We start from the raw sequence: 24,802 nt of genomic DNA on the forward strand, positions 1-24,802 counted from the left end.
TTTCTCTTTGATGACTTAATTTCACATGTGGATATGTTCTGGGGGAGTTATCCAGCGAAAATTTTCAGTAAGGTTGGAATTCTCGTGAGAATTTTGCTGTAGAGGTGGGGTGGCTATTTTGAGGCAGAAATTATCCATGGAGGAATTATCACCAGGAGAAATTGTCCGTGAGGGTATTATCACCAGGAGAATTTCTCCATGTGAAATTTTCCACTGGAGAAACTTCCATTGGGGGGGGGGGGGGAGATTTACAGAAAAAATGTTTCACATAAGGGGTATTTCTAGCAGATTAGAAATTACGGTGAAAAATACAATACATAACCGGTCTTTTTTCAAATAAAAGTATGCTAAGGAGAATTTTTCAGACGGGATCGTCCGCAAGAAATTTTCTGGAGGGAAATTGCAGCGAGGATAGTGTTGTCAGACGGGATCGTCCGCAAGAAATTTTTTGGAGGGAAATAGCAGCGAGGATAGAGTTTTTTGGGGTAATTTCCCAGAGAAAGGAGGATGTTTCATGGGAGGAACTTATCATGGAGGAATTTTTTGTGCAGGCTGGGAAACTTCTATGCAGACGAAGATGGGTTACCCGGCATTAATTGAAAAACGATCAGAAATTAAATAAAAACAAAAAAGTTTTTTTCAACTGATAGTAAGGGATAAAATTTGAAGTTAAAACAAAAAGAAACTATTCTGTATATGAAAGGGGCTGATCGCTTCTCAATACCCCGCTCTTTACGTTAAAGTTTGCACAAACTTTACATCAGTTTTCAATTCAGAGTTCACAGTGTCAACATCAAAATTTGATGTTACATGGACATTAATAAATCAGTAATTTGTAGTGAAGAAAATAAAAATTCCGCAATAGGGATAAATGATGTATAATCCTGACATATCTTGGCTTTTTTTTTGGCAATTGGGTAATATTAAACTTCCAAGAGAAGGTTTTTTTTCTTTCTTTCTGATTTATTGATTGATCTTATCATTTGATTTGTATTTATTTTTTCAATAGTTTAGAGTGTTTCCCCTTCTTTTTCTTCTTTATTAATAATATTGTTACCCCCTTTTGTATTTTACAATCGGCGCGATGAATTGGCATGAGTGATATCCAGCCGGTCACTTTTTCAAATATATTTTCTTCTTTAACACGACTTGTTGTCATATTAAATTTTGTAATACTAATAAAATTATTTAAATCGAATCAAAACATTTTTAACTTCTATGTTACCTTTTAAATTTGTGGGTCGATGGGCAGGTTATTTTGAAGGTTTGGGCAGGTTTGTTTCTCATCCTGATATATTATGTTGTGATCAAAGACCTTAAACTAAGTAGTCACTATTGTGGCTGTTACAGGAGTCACAAAGATGACAATCGTCACAAATGCCTCCTCAAGCAAAAATACAACTAACCTTTTGTTCTTTCTTTGATAATTCCACTCAGCATCCCATCTCCCAAAATATTTTTCCCAACCACTTGAAACTCATAAAGAGTGCCTGGTTGGAGGTTATGGATGATATACTTGGTCATTCCGGGTGCAACATCAACGGGGGTCCATTTATCAGCAGTCTCCAGCTTATACCTACAAAAGTTTTTATTTCTAATAAACGTTAGAGAGTCTAGTTTTTACAGTTTTTTTTGAGTTGAGTAATAAATGAGCATTTGTTTTGGCAAGTGAAATTTGATAATAAATGTGAAAAAAAAGAACAACCTAGGAAAGAAATACTGACTGAGGGGGTTGACCGTTGAACTGTTGGTATATTTTTTTTCTATTAGAATAAATCTCTCGCTGTTGATAATAATAAAGAACAGAGTAATTTAGAAAAAGAAGGAGTGAATTACTTAATTTAAAGGAGATTAAAGATATTATCCCTCCAAAAATAAAAACATATATCTCCAATTTCTGTTGCTTTAATAAAGTAAAGATACTGTTTTCAAGCTTTTTGCCGGAGCAGTATTATGTTAAAGGATTTATCAATAAGAATTACAGGTTTTTAATTACAATTCAATTACAGGGTGTTAATTCGTTTAACAGTTATGGCAAAAAACTTACCAAAAAAAAGATAGTCCTAGATTTTTCAGGTCCTGTTCCGATATCAATTGTCAAAACACTCTTGATTTCCTTGACTTAAAGAATATTTCGCAAGTAAAGCATTTAAGTTAACTTTTCTTTTTAAAAAAGTTTATTTTCAATTAAAATTAAGGATTTGGCAATTAACAGCTATCTACGAATAAAGAAGACTACTTCATGGATCAGAGATGCTTACATGGAAGACAGCTTGGGGCTTCCGACTTCTCCCCACCCCCTGACACCCTGTAAAAAATATCTGGTTTTAAGATTTTTCCTACACATTTTTACAATCCATATATGTTACACTCAACCTTGGTAGTTTTGAATCTTTGAATCCACCCACCCCCTTGCAAAACCTAATTACTGCATGCATGCTTGTTTAGGTTATGACAAGGTCGCTTTTGGATATACTAATAAAGACACAATAAAGAATTGTTTAAATACCGATTTTAAAACTTTATAATTAGCAAAAATAAAGATAATGTCAGTGAAACAACCAGGTCTAGTTACGGTCCCAAATTTCCTTACACTTTGTGGTGCTTGTGTTCAAGTTGTCACTAATTTTACCTATATGGCTCCATGGATGCGAAACTGGGTAGCCAAATTGTATTTCTTGTATTTCTAGGCACACGAAGATGCCCATATGCAACACATTCGTGAACTCAATTCTGCTCTACGTGGCTACGACATGGCCCCTCAAATCCAACATCTTGAGTAAACCATTGAGTAGACCATTTTGATGAAGAGGAAGTCTCATTTTGAAAGAAATGTGTTTATAAAGCAGTTGAAAAATGAAGAATTATGTAGCCGACTTGCGCATAGTTTACTTAATTTCAGGCATTTACCGAGATTGACGTAGGAAAGTTACACCTACTTAAGTATAGATTACTTTTCAGGAAATAACATTGATAAAGCCCACGTGAAGAGTTTGTCATTTAATTTAGAAGCATTTTATTGTTTAAATTCTTACAATTTATACTTTTTACAATTTCAAACCTTCTCACTTGGTCAGGTACTCTAGGAAAAATATACGAGTGTTTTTATAAAAAATAAATATGCATGTAATTACATGTACCCACAGCCACTGCGATGCCCCTTGCTTCTATACGGCCTTTGATTTTAACCTCTATAGAGAATGCAAGCGATCTCGTCAAATTTTGTTTCAACTGTTAATGTTGAGAGGATTTGGTGAGAGGTATTGGTCTCGTATACTGGTCTCATTTGCCTCTTTGGGCTGTTGGTGTGGGGAATCAATAGTACAAGGAGTGCAAGTGATCTCATCAAGTAGACAAGACCCAGGGCTTTCTTTCACTTGTCGCCCAACTGGGTAATGGTAACTGAGCTCCTTTTTGGCGTAACTAGAGGGGTGTTACACATTATGGGTAATTACAGTATAAGTCACAATGAGGATAAAATCCAATTCTCCTCAGTTAAGACACTTTGAATGACAGCCTTTTGGCATAGGAATGTGCCACTGCTCTGATTCTGATGAAAGCTCTGATTCTAGGCGAAATTAACGGTATCATGTTTCAATTCTAAATTCTTGGTTCAACCTGCCTAAGACCATAGGTAAGCGTCCCTTGTTTACCTCTCAATCCAGGCAATCTAATGGTCCTCCAACACCCTCAACCTTCAGAGCCAATCCTTATCCCGAATCCTTATCATTATTGAAGTAATTCCTTCCCCTAAGTAAAATCTTATAATGCGAGACTGTTCAATAAATGAATGACAAAAATTCCATAGTGGATCATATTCAGAATAAAGCAAGGACCCACGAGTCAAAAGAGGCATGGTTTGCATAAGTCAAGTAAGAGCAATACCAGCTTTGGTGCATTATTCATAAAAATAGCTAAAATTTTTTACTTGATATTGACAAAAAGAATCTCCCTTTTTTCATCTGTTTTTACGTTTTAAATTCCAGCCATAACAAAAGCTGATAAAAAAAACATGCGTTTCTAATTCAGCAGCTTTTGAAAAAATTGGTGCCCATGTATGTTGGATAACTTAGGAAGAGGCCAGAAGAATTATTTATTAATTGTGAAGAATTAATTATTATTAAATTATTAGAACATATTATACAGAATAAATATTATACAGAAACATTATACATGTGGAAACGTAGTAGGAAACGTAGGTACAATACATGTAGGAAATGTAGAAACATTATACAGAAGAATTATTTATTAATTTATTAATTATGATCAGAAGAATATCAAGATGTCTCCAGGATTTCACAGCCTAAATTATAATAACCATTCATATACACATAGTAACATATACATTTTCACACATATTTACATATACATACAGTTCACAGAATTGCGTAGGGCAAAGCGTGCTACAGCATTTTATTTCAATAATTGCCTGGCTTTCCTATCTTCTATGACATAAATATGCTGCACTGTGTATTATCTACTTTCCCACACATTTTTAGAAAGTCTCATATAATCCCTTTAACTCTGAGCATGGTTCTGTGGGAAAGAAACGAATTGCCTCTTCAGGTCCCTTAGTCTTGTTCAATTTTGGATTTTAATCCCCACAGTATAATAAGTGATCCGATGAGAAACCGACCACCTTTGTTCTCTTCCCACATTTTATTCCAACCATGTCTTTCATGCCAAAAATCTATATCAATTATAATTTTGGAATAGAAATAGAATTCAAATGAGCTTCCCTTGAACAAAATTCCTCACACAGGGTAACAATACATACACGCTATACAACGTATATTTAAAAGCCAGTGGCCATATGTAGAAAAACAAACGCAAAAAAAAAATCAATAACGCTCGACAAATTTAAGTCACTGCTTTCCCCGCTTCCAAGCTCTCATATTCTCTGTATAGATTATTTTGTTCATAAATTTATTTCTCTTGTTTCAGAATTTCTTTTATTCTTTAATAAAGTTATATCTTTAATCCAGTTTCATTCATCATAAATTTTCTATAGTTTTCCTTACAAAACATCCTATAGTAATAGTTAGCGCTCTCAAAGTAGGCCTCAAAGTGCATGGGAGCAGTGGCATATCCCTTCGAAAAAAAAGTTAGTATATTAGTGAAGGTATAGACCAAAGACATGAACACGAAGTGAGGATTCCAGACCTGGAATGAAAAGGCACTATATACCAATTCAAAATGTATTATTTGCCTGTTTAAATTGAATTCTTTGATATTAATCGAATTTAATTAACAAAGGTGGGCCTCCACACCCCAAATTAGAAAGGATACTTTTCCAATGGCCTCCATGGTTCGTATTAATAGAAATTCAATCTACGTAGTTTAGATGGATAACAATTCATGTAAGGAGACAGACTTTATAATTCTGAGTTAAAACCATTCCAAAAGTAGAGTTTAGTAATGATTGGTTTACTGAGTCGGTTAACAATTTGCACGCAATTAATGTGAAATGTTTACTTGAAATGTTCTCCTTCATTAAGGGATATGTGCATTCAATTTATCGCATGGGGAAATACATAATATTAAATGTTGGTATTGTTTGTGTTAGATGCTATTATGAATCTTAAACGAATAATAAGACATAAATTTATTTCGGTGACATAACGTAAATTGAAATTACAAGAAAGAATTGGGGAAAAAGCTCTGCCACTTTTATTTACCGATTTCACTTAAACACTGAAGCAGATGACATGAAATCTTTTGCTGATGTCTACTTCTGGCTCATAGCAGCAAAACATAGAAGTATTTACTTAAAAAAAAAAAAAAAAAAAAAAAAAAAAAAAAAAAAAAAACTAGTGCTATTTCTGGTGGCCTAAACGGGAGTAAGTATTCATATTTGTGCTTCGGATTTTCATTCTAGATATTAAAACATTCATTATTCAACAAAAAAACATTTTTATCTGGGTTATTAACAAAGTTCAGCTTCAGTTTTCGCTTCATTTTAAAAGTGAAACAATCTCATTACCAAAGAATCGGTTTTATCCTATTTTATTATATATCAACAACTTTCAAAAATTCCTATGATGATTAAAATCGTAACAGTACACGATTTTATAGAAGATACAAAGTAACTTTTCCGTCACATCGAGATTAGTTAAGGTTGATTAAAACATCATAATTCCGATAGGAATTTTTAATCTGGGTATTTTAGAAAGTTCAGTCTTAAATCTGCTTTATTTTTAATAAATTTGACTTAACCTGAGAACTAAGGACGTTACTTTTACTTTTATTGACTTTACTTTTACTGCTTATTCACTGCAATAAAAACTTTTATAAGAGACACGGGCATAGAAATTGTTCAACAACATCAATATTAGCAACAGAGAAATTACAACATCAATCATTGAAATTTCATTTTTTTTTATTGTTTTTAAATTATTACCATATTTGGTAATCTTGAGTATAGTCTGTGCCTCCACTATACCCAGGAAGCCACTCAACCTCCACTGAAAATTCCATCGCCTTAGCAGTGACATTATAAGGTGCATGAGGGGTCGTTCCTTCAATAAGAATATGTGTCCTTGTAGTAATTGCTGCTACTTCATTTTGAACGACACACTCATAGAAACCAAAGTCAGTCCGTCGAAGAGTGGTAATTATTAAATATCCATTTTCGATTCTCGCTCTGTCACGAGGAAGTGCTCGTCCATCTACCTAGAATTTGAGATATGCAAGTCTAAAATGGATCTTACGACGTTTCTGGTAATATCAATAATAACAATATCCATTTTCAGTGCTTCAAAGTTGTTCATATCAGCATATATTATGCATTCCCTCTAAGAGTTTATTTCAAGGGGATTGGGTGGAAGGGGCGGGGGGGGTTTAAATTCATTGGGGCAGTAGAAACCTGGGACATTATCTGAAGACTAGTAAATTGCGAAGGATCTGGGCACAAAGCGGTACCCTAGGGCATGTATCTGGTCTGTGGTAATGCTAGCAGCAAATATATCAGCTCATTCAATTTTCTCTAACATGTTGCGTTTCTTACGGTTGCGTTTCACTATCGGACTACATACTATGAGGAGTGAACCTAGCGACACTATACATAGACCCTCAAGTGGCAGTTTTCTGTGTATAGAATCTAAAACAGCATATTATATACTAAAAGTAAGCGGGGGGTGAGCGTAGGTGCACAATCCATCGGCCCCAGGTTGTAGAAGAACATTTACATGAAGCTGCTATAAAACACGAAGTCGTGGAGTGCAACTTAGCTACAAAGTATACAGACTATTATATTGCAAAAAATTCCCCATTTAAAGTCCATATTCAGTGCGTTGCGGTTTTCACGAATCTCATCGCCCAGCGCTAAATCTATTTGTTTGCGTAGCTACTTAATTGTGTAGCCTGTATCAATTTTATTTGTCTTTCTCGTTAGAGCAAACAAAATATATGGTGAATTTCTATGATTTTCTGTACAGGACGCTCAGGACCAGAGTATGTCTGATTTTACTAATATCGTTCACTTTTCTTTCTTTTCAATACTTATTTCCCTGTTTAAGTGCACGCCTTTCGAAAGTAAAACAAAAACCTCAAATTAATAGGTGAATGAGAAAAATCTTTTAGACAGCGAACGACTTTCTACGCAAATACACCATCGCTATATTTCGTTTTGTTCATTCAGATATGACGTCATAATTTTGAATGAATTACTTCTATTCCTGTAAGGAAGCCAACTATTTCTTTCACCTCGAAAAATGTAATGGCATCATTGTGTTTTACAGCCAATCGAACTGGGTTAGGTTTATCAATTTGCTTGCAAGAAAACAAGTTCGCCTTTCCCGATAAGATGGAATGTCCTGAAGGAATAAATAAAAGAAAATGCTTCCTATTTCCTCTTAAAACCAAATTGGAAAGAAAGGCAATTTTGGACAGTCGTGAAATAGATACGAATCGGACTTTGGGGTAATCGAATAAAAGAGTGAGAAACAACAAGAAAATTTCCCTGCCTCTTCTTCTCTTGTTAAAGAAGAAAAAGAAAACTGTTTGCATTGTTGAACCATCCTCTTTTCTGTATCATGCTGACTTATTCATTAGCCAAGTCAGTATGCAAAAGAGCAGAATAGGAATTTGAGGGTTGTTTATTGCATTACATAATTTTTTGCATGTTAAATCTTAAAAAGCTGCTCAGAAAAAAAGCGTAAAGCTTGCAAGATGAGAATTAATCAAGATGGAATAAAACAGTCCCTTTTTAGAACCCAAAGATTAGTACTGTTTAGAATTTGCTCTTTTAGCCCCTACTTGTTGCCTCTTTTCAGATTCACAGAAGGGCCTGGGATGCTGCTATCAGAGTTTGAGTATGCGAAGTACTTTAAGGTCCTAACCACAGACCTTTTTAAGAGTTACCATTAAATTTGTTGACTTGCATTCGGACCAAATAATTAAGACCTACTACTAGCATACCTATAAGCCGTAATTAATCTTATGAAGCAATAGCTTCTCGATAAACTTGTGTTTATTAGTGGCTACCTACTTACGAAACATATAGAAAGAGGTTTCAAGGAACGACTTAAAGCAAATTAGAACTTCGTGAAAGGGGGGTACGGAGTGAAGATTTAATAGATTGGGATGGAAAAGGAGCGTATGCAGCTGTGTTGGTCTCAAGTGGCTTGATTCTGCAGTGAACTGTTAGTAACATTATTTATTCAGGATGGTAATTGTCAAGAAGAGGGGGAAGGGGGGGGGGGGTTCCAGAAAACAATTACTCTTTCTGCAGTACGAAGTAATAGATAAATCTTATCTATTATATAGATAAGTGTCTTACATACTTTTCAACCATGTCCCTCAAAAAATCAAAATTCTGATTAAAACTCTGCCCCTAATCCTTATTACAAGCTAACTTTCTTAAATTTGTTCCGTTTTTACATACTATTAGCAGTTATAGGTGTCCAGAGTCAAAACTTAAGAGGAATGATAATGACAAATCTCAGGAAAAGACATACATTCGAAATTTCCAGTATTTTGTGCATCTCTCAATTTTCCGAACCGAATAGTTGAATTTGCCCTATTAGCCCCTAAGCCCGATGAGCTAAAATTAAATAGACTAAATAGCGGTATAAGTGATGAGTCATACTCTCAATTTGAAACGAGAATAGTTAATTGTTATTTACAATTATGACTGACATTTTATTTAACGGTATTACGTACATGTACGCTGCCTATAAAGGGGTAATTTGCGGTCGTCCTAAAAAATTTTTTTTTAATTTTGGTCTTTGAGAATCCTATGCTATCTATAAGAAAAAAAAATCAAAAGAAAGAATAAATAGATTTAAAACCAAAATAATCCGAGGAAAAAACAGAAGAAATTTAAAAATTAATTCCTAGATCTGTCTGACCCAATAGCAGTGAATGTACAAAAAGAAAAGAAAGAAAAGAAAGAAACAAACCGTTTTTGGTCGGAAAAACAAAAGGTGAAGAAAAAGAGAGAAAAAACTACATTTTAAACGAAGAATTAGAATACATTTTGTCGGCCGCCCATTATTTACATGAACTGGTTTGTTAGTTCTCGTCATTAGCATCTTTCCTTTGTGGTTAGACTTGGACCTTCTTCTTTTATAGCATGGTTAGCCAAGTAAGTCTGCCATATCGACTTGGTTAAGCGTCAGCCAGGAATGATCTTCTTTCCAAATCATTTATTAGCTATGTATTTATAAAAAAGACAATTTTTTTGAACAAAACTTCATAATGAAAGACAATCCGATGGACAGATTAAAAGACTAACTAAAAGGCTCTGGTGTCCCTATTATCGTTTCTTAGCCCCCAAACGGAAAATTTCTTAGAGCGGAAAAGAAGAAGAAAGTAACCTTAAACCCAAAGGATGGTCATCAGTCCTGATACAAAGATGTAAATCCAGTAGAAAACAGAAATAAAAAGAAAATACTGGATAGAATGCATTGTTTTGCAGAATTTAACATCTCTCAGGAAAGTAGATAAAGTCCCACCCAAACTCTGGTCAGTTGCCATACGTATTATATTTGGTTTTAATCTATGTTTAATATTCAGATTCTGAACATGGAATTGGCATTGCTACATTAGTCGTTGATTTTGAAGCAATCGATTGAAGAGCTGAGGCGACGCTAAATTCTACTATTTGAGACACAAACTGGAAGATGAAAACAACCGAGCCAGATCATAAAACTAGTAGTAGGAGATATTTCGACAGGAATTTTCGACTTTTAAGACTATATATTTATCTTCATACAAGACTAGAATGATAGTAGAAAATAGAAGGAAATAAGTAAAAAAGAAAACAATTTGTCCGTGTTTGATACTGTTAGGACCCCTCAGAAAAATAAAATTGAAGATAAAAGTTATGACGAAACTACCAGGGAAGTTTGCCGTACATTAGGCATTAAAAAGAAAAAAAAATTACGCGTACACTTTTGTGAGGATCATAGAAAAAAATTCTACCTCAATTCCTTCCAGAGCAGAGCGAAATTTGCAGCTTCAGCCCAAAAAAGAATATATTGAAACAAAAATGCCAAAGATCCGGTATAAACCTTAAACAACAAGGTTATGCCATGATGCTCCTGAAGGGTATCTGTGCTTCTTAAAGTTGTGCTATTAACAGTTATATGCTGCGTACTAACTAATTATATGTTATTAGCTAATTATATAATTATTAACTAATTGTATAATTATTACTTCAAGCAGTTGCTATTTGGCAGAACTACCAACGAAGCCTGTCGGACATCAGGCATAAAAACGAAACAAAAAATTAGTGTATAATTTTCCGTGAGGATCATTGCCCCGGGATTATACTGTCTCAGCTACCATCTACTATCTGACGCTATGTTACAAATAAAAGAAAACAAATAAGAGGGTCTTCTCCATTTACCAGCACAACCAATAGCAAAAAAATAAATGTCAAAGGGTTGTTTTAGTCTGATCGAAGGAAATTCACTAAGTATCTATGAATAGCGTCAGATGCAACCTAGTAAAGAATGAACTTAGTAACCAAAATCCAATAGTAACCAAAAAATTAAAAACGCGTTTTGAACAAAGCTGTCACGTGAAGTAGAATCGCTATTTGAAACTGATTAAGGGATGGTAACTATTATTTTCGTTAATTTTAATGGAAAAGATAATTGCGAAAAAAATTATAGGGATTTCGAAAAATAGCCAGAAAATCCACAAAGATGGTGTCAGATCGAAATGAAACCTGCCCGAATAGAACAGCTGTGGTCGAAAACCCTGAATAAGAGAATTGAAGTCTCCCATCTTGAGCAACAAGGAAAATCACTTTTCGGGATTGGAAACAGTGACGTGTCTCCTTTTTCCCTTTTTTGAATCATGCAAGAAGTAATGTTGGTATATAGCTCTTTCAGCTTGAGAAAAAAATTCGGACCCCTCCAGTAGGTTAAACTAGTGTCTCTTGAGATTTGTACTTCCTCAGCATCTTCAGATCGCAATCACAAACACTGTTATATCTTAGTAAATCAAATCGTTAAATTTCAATATTCATACCGATCGATCGCTGACGACATTTTTTTTTTTTTTTTTTTTTTTTTTTTTTTTTTTTTTTTTTTTTTTTTTTTTTTTAATTCTAAAAAACAAATAGTGAATAAAATCACTTTTCGGGATTGGAAACAGTGACGTGTCTCCTTTTTCCCTTTTTTGAATCATGCAAGAAGTAATGTTGGTATATAGCTCTTTCATCTTGAGAAAAAAATTCGGAGAATAAGTTTGACCCCAACCCCTCCAGTAGGTTAAACTAGTGTCTCTTGAGATTTGTACTTCCTCAGCATCTTCAGATCGCAATCACAAACACTGTTATATCTTAGTAAATCAAATCGTTAAATTTCAATATTCTTACGGATCGATCGCTGACGATTTTTTTTTTTTTTTTTTAATTCTAAAAAAACAAGTAGTGAATGAAATGTAACACTAGTGAAAGAAAACTGAGAAAATAGAGAAGACAAGAGGAACAGAGAGCGAAAACGAGACAAAGGCAGAGAGAGAGAATGAGGGAGGGAAGTGCGAGTACTGGTATTCCATGTTAAACGTTTAGCCGAAGTAAATAGTAATAACAATCCAATATTATCTCACCCTTCTCCAAGTTATAACTGGAGGAGGTGAGCCTTGTCCTTCACACGGTAAAGTAATCTCCTCATCAGCTCGTTTTTGATACACAGGTTTTGGCTTCACTGTAAACATAGGTGGCTCTCTGACCAATACGTCAATCCTGGCTGATGATCCAGCCGTTCCATGGTAATTAAACGGCGTACATGTATAGTGCCCTTGGTGTTCCATCGTAACCTGAAAAATAACAATGAAAGGATATTTAAACGAAACTAAATAAAATTCTCAGTTGAATATTACATTTCAGACGGGAACAATAATATTTATAATATTAATAGAAATAGGATCCGGCAACATATAAATAACAATTAACAGGAGACAATTAAAATCGTTCGTTAAATATTTTCAGAAAACCATGTAATTAAAACTAGAATATTTCCTGAACACTGGATTTTGATTGATCTTTAGACCTTGATGCTACCTAGTATGGTATTAATTCCTAGAACATCTTTCAAGACTTAAGAAATACTGAACAATGACAGTAAGAAGCTATAAAGAAAGGAAAGATATAATGTGTTTAGAACCTTTCTAAAACATTCCAAAATCAAAAGGAAAATTGACATAGCATCCAGTCCATTGCTGTCCATATTATTATATACCTAAATATAAACTTTAAGAATAAGACGGTAATTTGCCCATATCTTGGAAGACTAGCCTGTGGTAAGCCTAGGGAAGGGTTTCTGAGTTTAAGACAACATCAAACAAAAACTGAAGCATTTATGTTTTTTAAAACTTCAGCAAAAAATTAAATCCAATACAAATGTGTATTTCTAGGGGCTACGTTAGATATTTTTTTAACTACTCTAACTCTGTCCCTTTTAAAATTGTTAGGACCCCTCCCAAAGAAAAACACAACGCCCTTAAAAGCTTATGAGTTGTCGAAACTTAGGTTATTGCTTCATATTTGGGCAATTTGCAACCATAGAGAACATAAACCTATCCAGACGACTACTTTGCATGCAAAATATTCTGACATTTCTCAAAAAAAATGCATAGTTCCCAAAAGACTTCAGAATAATACAGAATTATCATGACTCTTAAGATAATAACGACCTATGGTGTAGCTTCAGCATTTTATTGGGGGACAAATGGGTCCATATCTAGATAGCCAGGGGGCATAGAGTATATAATAATTTTTTACCTGTAGAGTTTTGGGGTGCAACTGACCCCCTCCCCCAAAACGACAACCCCTGAACCTAGTAAATAGCGATTCTTGTTGCATAGGATATGGAAACTTTAACCAGAAAAAGATTGGATACAATTAACAAAACTAATATTAATCATCGACTTTGGAAGATTAGTAAATATTTTAGTTATCCCATGGAGCAGTTACAATACTTAGGATTCTTGAGTTCCAACTCTGACGATTTTGGGAGCTTTTATAATTCACCAAGGAAGCAAAAAACCTTGTTGCACCACTTTGACAGTCTATATGCTCATATTTCGTTTTGCTTTAGTTCAACATCCATGGAAACACTCTTTGAAAGCTTCACTTTAATACCATTAGCTTCAGTAGTAGCAATAGTTGTAGTAGTAGCATTAGCATTCGTAGCAGTGTACATACAGTACCTTTTTTTTAACATGCCCCACAGCACACGCTGAAATTTTCAACTTAATACTATAAACCGTTCCTGAGGTGTTGTTGATGTGTCCTCTTGACAACCTGTATGCACGTAGTGTGTTTTGATTTAGTTCAAAGGTGTTTCAATAATCCCTAAAATTTTCACCTTAATACCTTTAGCTTTAGTAGCAGTAGCACCAGTAATAAAAGTAGTAGCAGTAGAATTAGCAATGGCCTCAGTACTAGTAGTAGTAGTAGCAGGATGCAAATATTGACTTTTGGTTAGTCCAACATTCCTCCCAAAAATCCCTTCAAGTTTTAACTTCATATACTAGGTCGTTCCTAAGATAGGTGCTGATACTCTTTTTTGACAACCCGCGTGCATACGGCATGTTATGATTCAGTACAAATCTCCCCCCACCCCAAATATTCTATGAAAATTTCACCTTCATACACTTAGCCATAGTTGTAATAGCAGTCACAGTAGTAGTAGTAGTAGTAGCAGTAGGAGTACTAGATGTAGGACTAGCAGTGGTATTAACATATTTGCTTTTGGTCAGTTGAACATTCCCCTCCTTATACCCTGGAAGTTTCAACTTAATACAATTAGCCCTTGCTATAAAAATGTCGACAAGCCTTTTGATAGCCTATCTTGGTTATCAAATCAAGTATAAGTATGTTATCAACTTTCATAACATACTTGATAACCATAGTATGTTTCAATATAATTAAACTAAACATTAAAATTTCTTGAAATTTTCATGTTAATGCTCTTAGCGTTAGTAGTAGTTGCAGTAAAAGTAGTGGTTAGAGTAGCAGTGGTAGCAGTACTAGTATTAGCGTGTAAATACTGCCTTTTGATCAATTTTTCTTTCCTTTTAAGCATTCCCTGAAAGTTCCAACTTAATTCGCTAATCCATTCCTGACGTACGCTATTTTGAAAATCTGCATGTTTATATAGTGTGCTTTGATTTAGTTCAAACTCCCCTCTCAAATTTTCACCATCATATCCTTGGCCTTAATAGTACTAGTAGCATAGTTGCAGTGTTAGTAGTAGGAGCAGTTGAAACAGTTGTAATACTGTATACGTAGTAGTAGTAGTAACAGTAGTATCAGTAATATTAATAGCAGTAGCAGTATGCACGTGTTGCCTTTTGGCCAGTTGAATATCCCCCTCACGATGCCCTAGAAGTTTCAGCTTGTAACAGTATGCCGTTCCAATGATATATTTTCGCAGATAGTATGTTCTGATTTAGTTTAACTTTCAACCCAAAATTTCCTCAAATTTTCTTTTCAATATCCTCAGCCTTGATAGTACTCGACGCAAAAGCAGTAGTTGTAGTGTTAGCTGCGGTAGTAGTAGTAGTAGTTAAAGTTGTAGCAGTAGTAGTCGCAGTGTGCCGATAATGCCTTTTTGGTCAATTGATCAAATTGACCTTATCATTTCCTGGAAGTTCCAAATTAATACTGTCCGTCATTCCTGAGCTGCGAACGTTTAAGAACGTTTAAAACGGAATCCCAGTACCCGAACTCCCCTTCCTCATTCTCTCTCTCTCTCTCTCTCTCCGTCTTTATCTCTTTCTCTCTCTCTCTCTCTCTCTCTCTCTCTCTCTCTCTCTCTCTCTCTCTCTCTCTCTCTCTCTCTCTCTCTCTGTCCCTCCCGTCTTCCCTTTTTTGCTTAGTTTGCTTTCACTAGTGTTACATTTCATTCAATACTTGTTTTGTTTTTTCTTTTGGAGAACTAAGCGTCAGCGATCGATCGGTAAAAATATTGAAATTTAGTGATTTGATTTACTAAGATATAACAGTGTTTTTATTTCGATTTAAAGATGCTAGTAAAGTACTAATCTCAGAGACGCTAGTTTAACCTACTAGAGGGGGTGGGGGTCAAATTTACTCTCCAAATGTTTTTTTCAAGCTGCATTCATTATTTCATAAGGAAAAAAAGAGAATCGTATACCAACATTACTTCTTGTATGCTTTACTCCAGTTATAACATGGAGAAGTGTGAGATAATCACTTTTGACTCTTAAAAAGGGCACTAGAACTTTCAATTTCCAATCCAATGAGCTCCCTCCAAAGTTTTTATGACAATTACTTCTATACGAAGTGCCTTGGTGAAAAAAATAAAACATAAAAGAAATAAACAAATAGTACATTGTGCCCACATCACTCTCCAACTTATACAGTGCAAATGCGCTCTCTATGATTCAAAATATATAAAATTCATTAAGTTTAATGTTACTCATCAAAAGCTAGCAGCCTGAAGAAATTTGCCTATTTTTCGTAAAAGGAGGAAAACACCCCCAGAAGATCAAGCTATCTTATTGAAAATCAGACCATCAGCTTCAGCATATCAGAGAACTCCACTGTAGAGGTTTCAAGCTCCTATCTACGAAAATATGGAATTGTGTATTTTTTGGCAGAAGAAAGACCACGGATGCGTGTTTATTTGTTGTTTTTTCCCAGGGATGATCCTATCGAGCCAATGGTCCAAGAAGGTCGGAAGAAGAATCAATCGAACGAAAATCAAAAGTTCTGTTACATTTTCAAGTATCGAAAAAGATTGGACGGCCACTAGTCCCCCTCCCATCCCCTTTTTAATCCAAAATGAATCAAAATTTTGAGATAGTCATTTTGTTCGGCAAAGTTGAAAGGTCCACTGACTACCTTATGCTTCTTGAGATGATATGACCAACGCCCCCCTCAGCCCCTCGGAAAAGGGTTGTAAGTTACGCAGTTTACTCATTCACTTATAGTAATTGTTATTAGGAAATATACAGAAACCTTTGGGGGAAATTTTCTACGGGAAAGGGATGTTTTCCACGGGGTGAATTTTTCCCCAGGAGGAAAGTTCCTGGGGAAAATTTTCCAGATGAAATATTACACGGGTGAGGGGGAGGGAAGGGGATTTACTCACTTGATTTGAAAAATGGACAGAAATTAAATTAAAAAAAAGTTTTTTCACCCGAAAGGAAGAAGCAACATTAAAACTTAAAGCGGACAATATTATTCCGTATATTAGGGGAGCTGCCCCTTCCTCAACCTTCGTCCTTTATGCTAGAGTCTGACTTTTTGTACCGATCCTTTCAGAAGGACTACTTAAACACAAGGGCTATTCAGTTTGAATGAGTAATATTTTTACAAAAATTTAAGACTTTAGCGTAAAGAGTGAGGGCTGAAGAAGGGGTAGCCCCTCTCATATGCGCAATAGTTACTGTTCGTTTTATGTTTTAATGTTTTTACCTACTTTTAGTTGAAAAAAAAATATTTAATCAAATTGTTCATGGTAACGAAATGCAATCAAACATTCGTGGTAACGAACTGTAAGTAAGGAACCACCCGGCTCAATAGTAACCGAAACTCTAAAAACGGAATTATGATACAAATAGATAGATCAACAGATTTGCATTTTTATTCTGATTTTAAATAGATAAGTTTCATCAAGTTTAGTCCTACCCATCAAAAATAACGAGCCTGAGAAACTTTGTCTTATTAAAAAAAAAGGGGGAAACACCCCCTGAAAGTCATAGAATCTTAATGAAAATCGCACCATCAGATTAAACGTACCAAAGAACCCTATCGTAGAGTTTTCAAGCTCCTATTGGCAAAAATGTTGAATTTTGTATTTTTTTGCCATAAGGAAGATCATGGATGCGTGCTCATTTGTTTGTTTTTTTCCCAGGGGTGATCGTATCGACCCAGTGGTCTTAGAATGTTGCTAGAGGGCTCATTTGAACGGAAATTACAAGTTCTAGTGCCCTTTTTAAGTCAAAACAAAATTGGAGGGCAACTAGGCGCCCTCCCACGCTCATAATTCCCCCAAAGTCATAGGATCAAAATTTAGAGATAGATAGTCATTTTGTTCAACATAGTCAAAAACCTAATAACTATATCTCTGAGGACAACTTAATCCCAAACAGTCCCCGGGGGAAGGGCTGCAAGTTATGAACTTTGTCTTTTGTTTACATACATATAGTATTGACTATTGGGAAATATACAGACATTTTCAGAGGGTTACGTGGGAGGATCTTTCCATGGAAGAGTTTTTCATGAGGGAAGAGAATTTCAATGAAGGGGGTGGGGTGCTGGATTTCCCAGCATTATTAAAAAAAACAATTAGAAATTAAATTAAAAGAACAAGTTTTTTCAGCTGAAAGTAAGGAGCAACATTAAAACTTAAAACGAACAGAAATTATTACATATATGAGGAGGTTCTCTCCCTCGTTAATACCTCACTCTTTACGCTAATGTATTTTTAGTAATTTCAAAAGAGCTATTTATTCTAATTATATTGCTTTTGAGATTCAGGGGGGTATTCTTAAAGAGTTGGAACAAAATTCAAAATTTAGCGTATAGAGCAAGGTATTGACGAGGGGGCGAACCCCTCGTATTTCGTATGTGACGGAATTTCTTCCCCTCCTCAGTACCTCGCTCTTTACGCTAAAGTTTTGTGAAATAATTACCGATATAAACAACAATTTGTTTGTTATTTTTCGGTCAATCCTAGCATTTAATATTATCTTAAACAGCTTCTTAACTATGATTTTTACGCTATAATAAACCAAAGCTATTGTAAGTTTTCGGCTTGTGGTTGTTATTAAATAAAAAAATAAACAAGTTTTTACCAACTGAAAGTAAGGAACAACATTAAAACTTAAAACGAGCAGAAATTATTAAGTATATAAGGGGACTGCCCCCTTCTCAGTACCTCACTCTTTACGCTAATGTTTGACTTTTGTTCCAATTATTTAAGAATGACTCCTGACACACAGAGACCGTTTAATTAGAACAATAAGTTTTTTACAAATTCACAAACATTATAGCGTAAAGAGCGAGGTACTAAGGAGGGGGCAACTCCCTCATATAAGTGATAACAACCAAAAGAAAAATCTGAGAAAATTGCTGTTCAAACAATTTGTGGTAACAAACTGTAAGTAAGGAACCACCCGGCTCAACAGTAACCGAAACTCTAAAAATGGTAAAAAAAAGGATTACGAGCCTGATAAATTTTTCCTGATTTTCGAAAATAGGTGGAAACACCCCTAAAAAGTCAATGAAAATCTTAATGAAAATCGCACCATCAGATACAGCGTATCAGAAAACCCTGCGATATAGGTTTCAAGCTCCTATCTGCAAAAAAGCGGAATTTCGTATTTTTGCCATAAGAAAGATTACGGATGCTGTTTTTCTTTTCTCAAGGATAACCGTATCAACCAAATGGTCCTAGAATATCGAAAGAGGGCTCATTCAAATGGCAATTCAAAGTTCTAGTGCTCTTTTTAAATGACCGAAAAAATTGCAGGGCAACCTTCCCTGCCCCTTTTTTTCTTCCAAAATCGTCCGATCAAAATTTTGTGATAGCCATTTTGTTCATCCTAGTTGAAAGGCTCAATGACTATGTCTTTGGGTATAACATGACCCCCCTCCTAGCCCCAGGGGAAAGGTCTTTAAGTTATAAAATTTACCCATTGTTTACGAATAGTATTTGTTATTGGGATGCATGCTTACATTTTCGGGTGGGAGGGGGGAATTTTCTACTGGGGTTTTCCCACGGGGAAGGGAAGTTTCCAGGGCGTAAACTTGTCAGGGGAAACTAAACAATTCGGGAATTTGCCAGAATTCTTATACAAATTTCTTTTTATATGTCTTACTTTCTCTTTTTCGTTTCAATTTTAAGCACGGAGTGGTTAAGAGTAATTGTCTGGGGTAAATTTTTAAGGGAATTGAATTGTCTAGAGGATATTACAGGTGAAGGGGTTTCTCCTAGGAGGTGGGGTCAGATTTCCTGGCATTATTTAAAAAAGATCAGAAATTAAGTAAAAAAAAACAAGTTTTTTTCTACTGAAAGTAAGAAGTAACATTAAAACTTAAAGCGAAAAAAATTTATTCCGTACATGAAAGGGGCTGTCCCCTCCTCAACACCTTGCTCTTTACGCTAAAGTTTGACTCTTCCTCACAGCCCTATTTTTCAAAACAGTAGAAAGCTTTAGCGCAAAGAGCGAGACGTTGAGGAGGGGACCAGCCCCTTTCATGTACGGAATAATTTCATGTACGCCATTTCTCAAGGGGTGGCACTAGTAGGCTACCAGAACATCTTAGACAGATCTTTTATAGCTCATATAAAAGATATAATATAAAAGATATATCAGCAAGTTCCAAATGGCACTAAAAATGGCGCTTTTGGTGCCGTGCCTCAAGTGAAAATTCTGGGGCTATTGGGCTAGCAGAACTTACAATAGTGATGTTTAATGGCTCATTTGAAAGCTATTGCTCATATATACGTGCTTTTTAACAATTTTGCCATTCATAAGTGCGATATAGCACTGAAAACAACATTTTTGGTGCCACTTCTTCAGTGGAAAAGCTCTGAAGTACAAAACAGGTACTATTGCAATAGTTATCTTCCAGAACCCTTAACTGGAAGTTTACAAGAACTCCTCGAGTACACTCCCCCTCCCATCCCCCAATAGCTTTCAATAATCGTCTGCTCATCAGTAAGCTACTTGAGCATTAGCAGGCTACCACACCATCGTAGATAGATGTTTAGTGGCTCTATTAAAAACTAGGCTTATATTTACTAGGTTTTCAAAAATTCTACCATCTATTAGATTTCACAGATTTCAATGTTAATTAGTTTCTGGGGAGAATTTGCAATGAAGTCTTTGTCATGGTTGAAGCATTAGCTACAACCTAGCAAAGAGTGAACTACAGCCCATAGTAACTAAAAGTTAAAAAATGTTAAACGGTATTTTTTTCTTCTTTTTTTTTTCCAGGCCTAGCGGGTTACTAGAATATCATAGAGAGACGCTTAAGAGCTCATTCAATAACTATTTCTCATATGTACGTTGTTTATATGAATTCTACCCTCTGTAAGTGCCATATGGCACGACACAAGTCACTTTTTATGCTGTTTCTCGAGGAGTGGAGCTAGCAGGCTACCAGAACAGCTTAGATAGATTTTTGATAGCTCATATACAAAATATTGCTCATATCTACGTTCTTCCTATGAATTCTACTATCTGCAAGTTTCAAATGGCACTAAAAACGGTACTTTTGGTGTCATGTCTCAAGTGGAAAAGATGGAGCTAGTGGGCTACCAGAACTTTTTAGAGTGATGTTTAATGGCCTACTTAAAAACTTTTGCGCATAGCTAGGTGCTATTTATCAATCCTGTCATTCGTAATTTTATCATTCGTACCTTAACCGGAGGTTTGCAAGCAGGCTACCACACTATCGTAGATAGATGTTTAGTGGCTCAATTAAAAACTAGGCTTTTCAAAATTCCGGAAATAACCGGAGGTAATTCCTCCTCCAGTTCCCCTTAATAAGCTACGCAATTAAAGTCCTACAAACACCAATATATTAAATTACATTATTAGAGGCGTGGTTCTGTTAGTACTGCACTGGACTTCACTTTAGATTATCATGCGTTCGATTCCAGCTTGGATTTTTTTTTCAATCGTGGTTTGTCCCTTCTTGATAACTTTTCAGATAATCTACTATTTTTGCAAATGTGATTCACTCTTTTTTAAAGCATATCCCAGAAAGGCTCATTTTAAACCTATTACTCATATCTACGTGCTTTTTATCAATTTTGCCTTCCAAAAGTGCCATATAGCACTAAAGACGGCACCTTTGGTACCACTTCTCAAGTGGAAAAGTTTGGAAGCATAAAATGGTACCATTGCAATAGTTATGCTCCAAAGCCCTTAACTGGAGATTTATAAGAACCCCTCACATATAATCCCCCTCCAGACCCTTTTAGTAAGTTTTATAAATCGCCCACTCATCTTAAAAGTAAAAGACTATTGCGAAAACAAATTAAATAAAATTAAAAACTTTTCAACTAAAAATCCACCAAAAATTAAGCTTGAATGATCAACAATTTTGAATTGAACCTTCAAACTTCACTCTGCGATGAAGCCTGTGTGCTAGTAAACGGCGTTAACTGAGGGTAAAGGACGTTCTCCCCCCTTTGTATTTTGCCTTATTTTTTGCCCCCTTAGTTTTTTGCTTCTGCCTAGGTTTTGAAAAACACTCTTTTGTCATTTCACTGGAAAAGGCACTTTTTCATTTTAAAAAAATGGGGGAAACATACGAAAGTTCACTTTGTGGGAATGCGCTATCTAGTCAAATTTATAAAAAGCGATTAGGTATAAATATAAGCTTTTAAATGAGCCCTTAAACAGCTCTCTTTTGTTACAGTAGCCTTATAGTTTCTGCTAGTCAGTAGGTGATTTACAAAGCCCTGTTTTCATTATAGCTTTTTCAGGCGAAGTCGGCCGAGTAAAAACAGCTTTTTGTTCATCGAAAAACAAACGTTCCTGAAAAACACGTATTGTTTTGTGTAGTATGGATAATGAACTTTTTGTTATAGATTAAAAGTTTTTCGTAGCTGTCAAGGTTGTTTGCAGTATTTTCTAGAGGTGTCTTACTTCCCCTAGATCGGTAATAATTAGAAATTGTATTAAAACAAGTTTTCAACTGAAACTTAGGAGTGACATTAAAACTTAAAACAAACATACACTATTCCATATAAATAAAAAAGATCATGACAGCGTTGTTTCTACATTAAATTTTAACCAAAAACGAACAAAGATTAATTTAAAAAACAAAGTTTTTCCCAGGGAAGTAAAGAGCGAAGTTGAAACTTAAAACGGATAAAAATTATTACTTCAAAGCCTATCTAATATATATCAATAAAACTAGTACAAAGAAACTAACTAATTATATTTCCCTATGCTTTTAGGATTATAAAAAACTAGGGATTTACTGAAAACAAAAGAAATATAGGAGTTTTGGTACAGTAAAAGCAAGCCAATTAAGGACAATTTGTACAGAATAAAAATATTTTCTAACCCTTTTCGGATCAATCCCTTTTAAGATAAAGCAGCAATCCATTTTACGATTGTTGTTCTATTTTTTTTTACTACGTTTAATTTGATATCACTTCTGCACAATGGCTCAGCTCAATGACTGGCTCTCGTTTTGGTTCTGAGAAGGATATATCATGATTAGTTTGCACACAAGTTCGTAGCAAAGTCACCTTTATAGTATTAGGATTATCAAGACTGGATAATCAGAAGATGGATATATCAAGATATACAAATAATCGCATTTCCAGAGTTCATATTATGTCTTATTTGATCTTCATTTCCAATACTCACTATTGGTATTATAGTTGGCGAGACCAAAATGCTATCTGATAAATCAATCCAATATTTCCGTATACCGTTCAATTACAGCGTGGTTATTAAAAAAAATATTTGATTTTACGCTTATGTTTTTAAGATAATTTTAATTGTATATCGAAAGGTACTGATGTCGCAACTGGACTATGAAGAGCTTTATAGGATCGCTTATTGTTATCAGAATATAGAATCACTTTTGAATCCCAAATCAATATTCCTGTTTTTTCTACTTGACTTTTGTGTTTTCAGTAAAGCGCTAGTTTTCTATATTCCTAAAAGTATAGGGAAACATAATTAGTTGGTTTACAGATAACTTCGAAGACCACACTGCCTTTCCATGACGAAAGTAAAACAGTTCAAAATAGGGATGATACCTTTTTTATTGACAGTGAATAGATATAAAATTATTTAACTGGATATTTCGAACACATATACAGTGTTCATCATCAGCAGTAAATACTTTTTAATTATTTACTGCTGTCTAAATATAGTCTAAATAGAGTTTTACTGCTGATGATGAACACTGTATATGTGTTCGAAATATCCAGTTAAATAATTTTATATCTATTCACTGTCAATAAAAAGGTATCATCCCTATTTTTAACTGTTTTACTTTAGTTGGTTTATTTGTACTAAATTTATTGATTTATATCGGATAGACTGTGAACTAATGATTTTTGTCCGTTTCAAGTTTCAACTTTGCTGTTTACTTCCATCGGATAAACTTTGTTTTAAAAAATTAGTTCTAGCACTTGAGCTGCTCATTAGATTGGTCCCAAAATCGGCAATACTAGTCTGTTAACTTTTCATCAATGTTCATCTATTACCAATTTATTTGGTAGTATGTTTTCTCTATTATCAATCAGGAGAATTGTAATGAATCATTTATTTGCTAGAGTAACCTCCTGCCCAATTCAAGGTTAATAAAAGAGCATAGAACAACAAACAGAAATATATATATATATATATATATATATATATATATATATATATATATATATTTCATATTCACAGGGATGCTATACTGAAAGTAGAATATTCATATATTTATATATATATATATATATATATATATATATATATATATATATATATATATATATATATATATATATATATATATATATATATATATATATATATATATATATATAAATATATGAATATTCTACTTTCAGTATAGCATCCCTGTGAATATGAAATTTTTCTGAACTTCTGAATGGCATCTCTTTTTAATTCTAAGAAATAAAAAGGCCAGAACTGCAAAATTCAGGCGTTGTATCTAGAGCGATTAGGTGTTACGGGGTATAATCAATAGTATTTCCCTCTTTAAATTCTTCATACAAACCCTCACAATTTTTGATAAGTTTATGAGCGATGGCGCTATTTGGTGACAGTCAACTTTTCTTAAAAACTTGGAGAATTTAATTTTACGGATGTCAACTTTCTAAGAACATTCGTTGTACACGAGTTAGAGAACTAAAACCCAAGTTTTAAGAAAGTTTAGTGCAGCAGAACTCTTGTGAAGCCAATTACTTTACCAAAATTTGAATTAGTATTTGTTGATCCGAAAGCATGATTCTGAAAAGCTAATTCATTAGCGAAAGTTATCCTCTACTTCATTTTGGAAATAAATGACTGAAATCATTTCCGTTTGTTGTTCTATGCTCTTTTATTGACCTTGAATAGGGCAAGAGGTTACTCTAGCAAATAAATGATTCATTACAATTCTCCTGATTGATAATAGAAAATGCGCACTACCAAATAAATTGGTAATATATGAACATCGATCAAAAGTTAACAGACTACTATTGCAATTTAATTCTGGGACCAATCTAATGCGGAGCTTCAGTGCTAGAATTCTTGTGAAATTTACGGATACTCTTCCGAATTATTCAGCTGCTGAATCGACCAAATTCAAAGGTACGCAAAGGAGAAAACTGGCAAGTTA

General features: G+C 34.5%; 1 protein-coding gene across 13 annotated transcripts in view; it reads right to left on the reverse strand.

The window, feature by feature from the left end:
- Positions 1-24,802, reverse strand: part of LOC136029401 (protein turtle homolog B-like) — a 327,014-nt gene that overhangs the window by 41,718 nt on the left and 260,494 nt on the right. For all 13 annotated transcript variants that reach the window (XM_065707755.1, XM_065707762.1, XM_065707756.1 and 10 more), the window contains 3 exons: positions 12,064-12,273; positions 6,401-6,672; positions 1,407-1,576 (listed from right to left, as the gene is read on the reverse strand). In XM_065707755.1, the coding sequence (XP_065563827.1) occupies positions 1,407-1,576; positions 6,401-6,672; positions 12,064-12,273 (652 nt within the window). The remainder of the gene's footprint in view (positions 1-1,406; positions 1,577-6,400; positions 6,673-12,063; positions 12,274-24,802) is intronic.

The sequence above is a fragment of the Artemia franciscana genome, chromosome 7 (genome assembly GCF_032884065.1).
Source record: "Artemia franciscana chromosome 7, ASM3288406v1, whole genome shotgun sequence".
In the NCBI taxonomy this organism is placed as follows: domain Eukaryota; kingdom Metazoa; phylum Arthropoda; class Branchiopoda; order Anostraca; family Artemiidae; genus Artemia; species Artemia franciscana.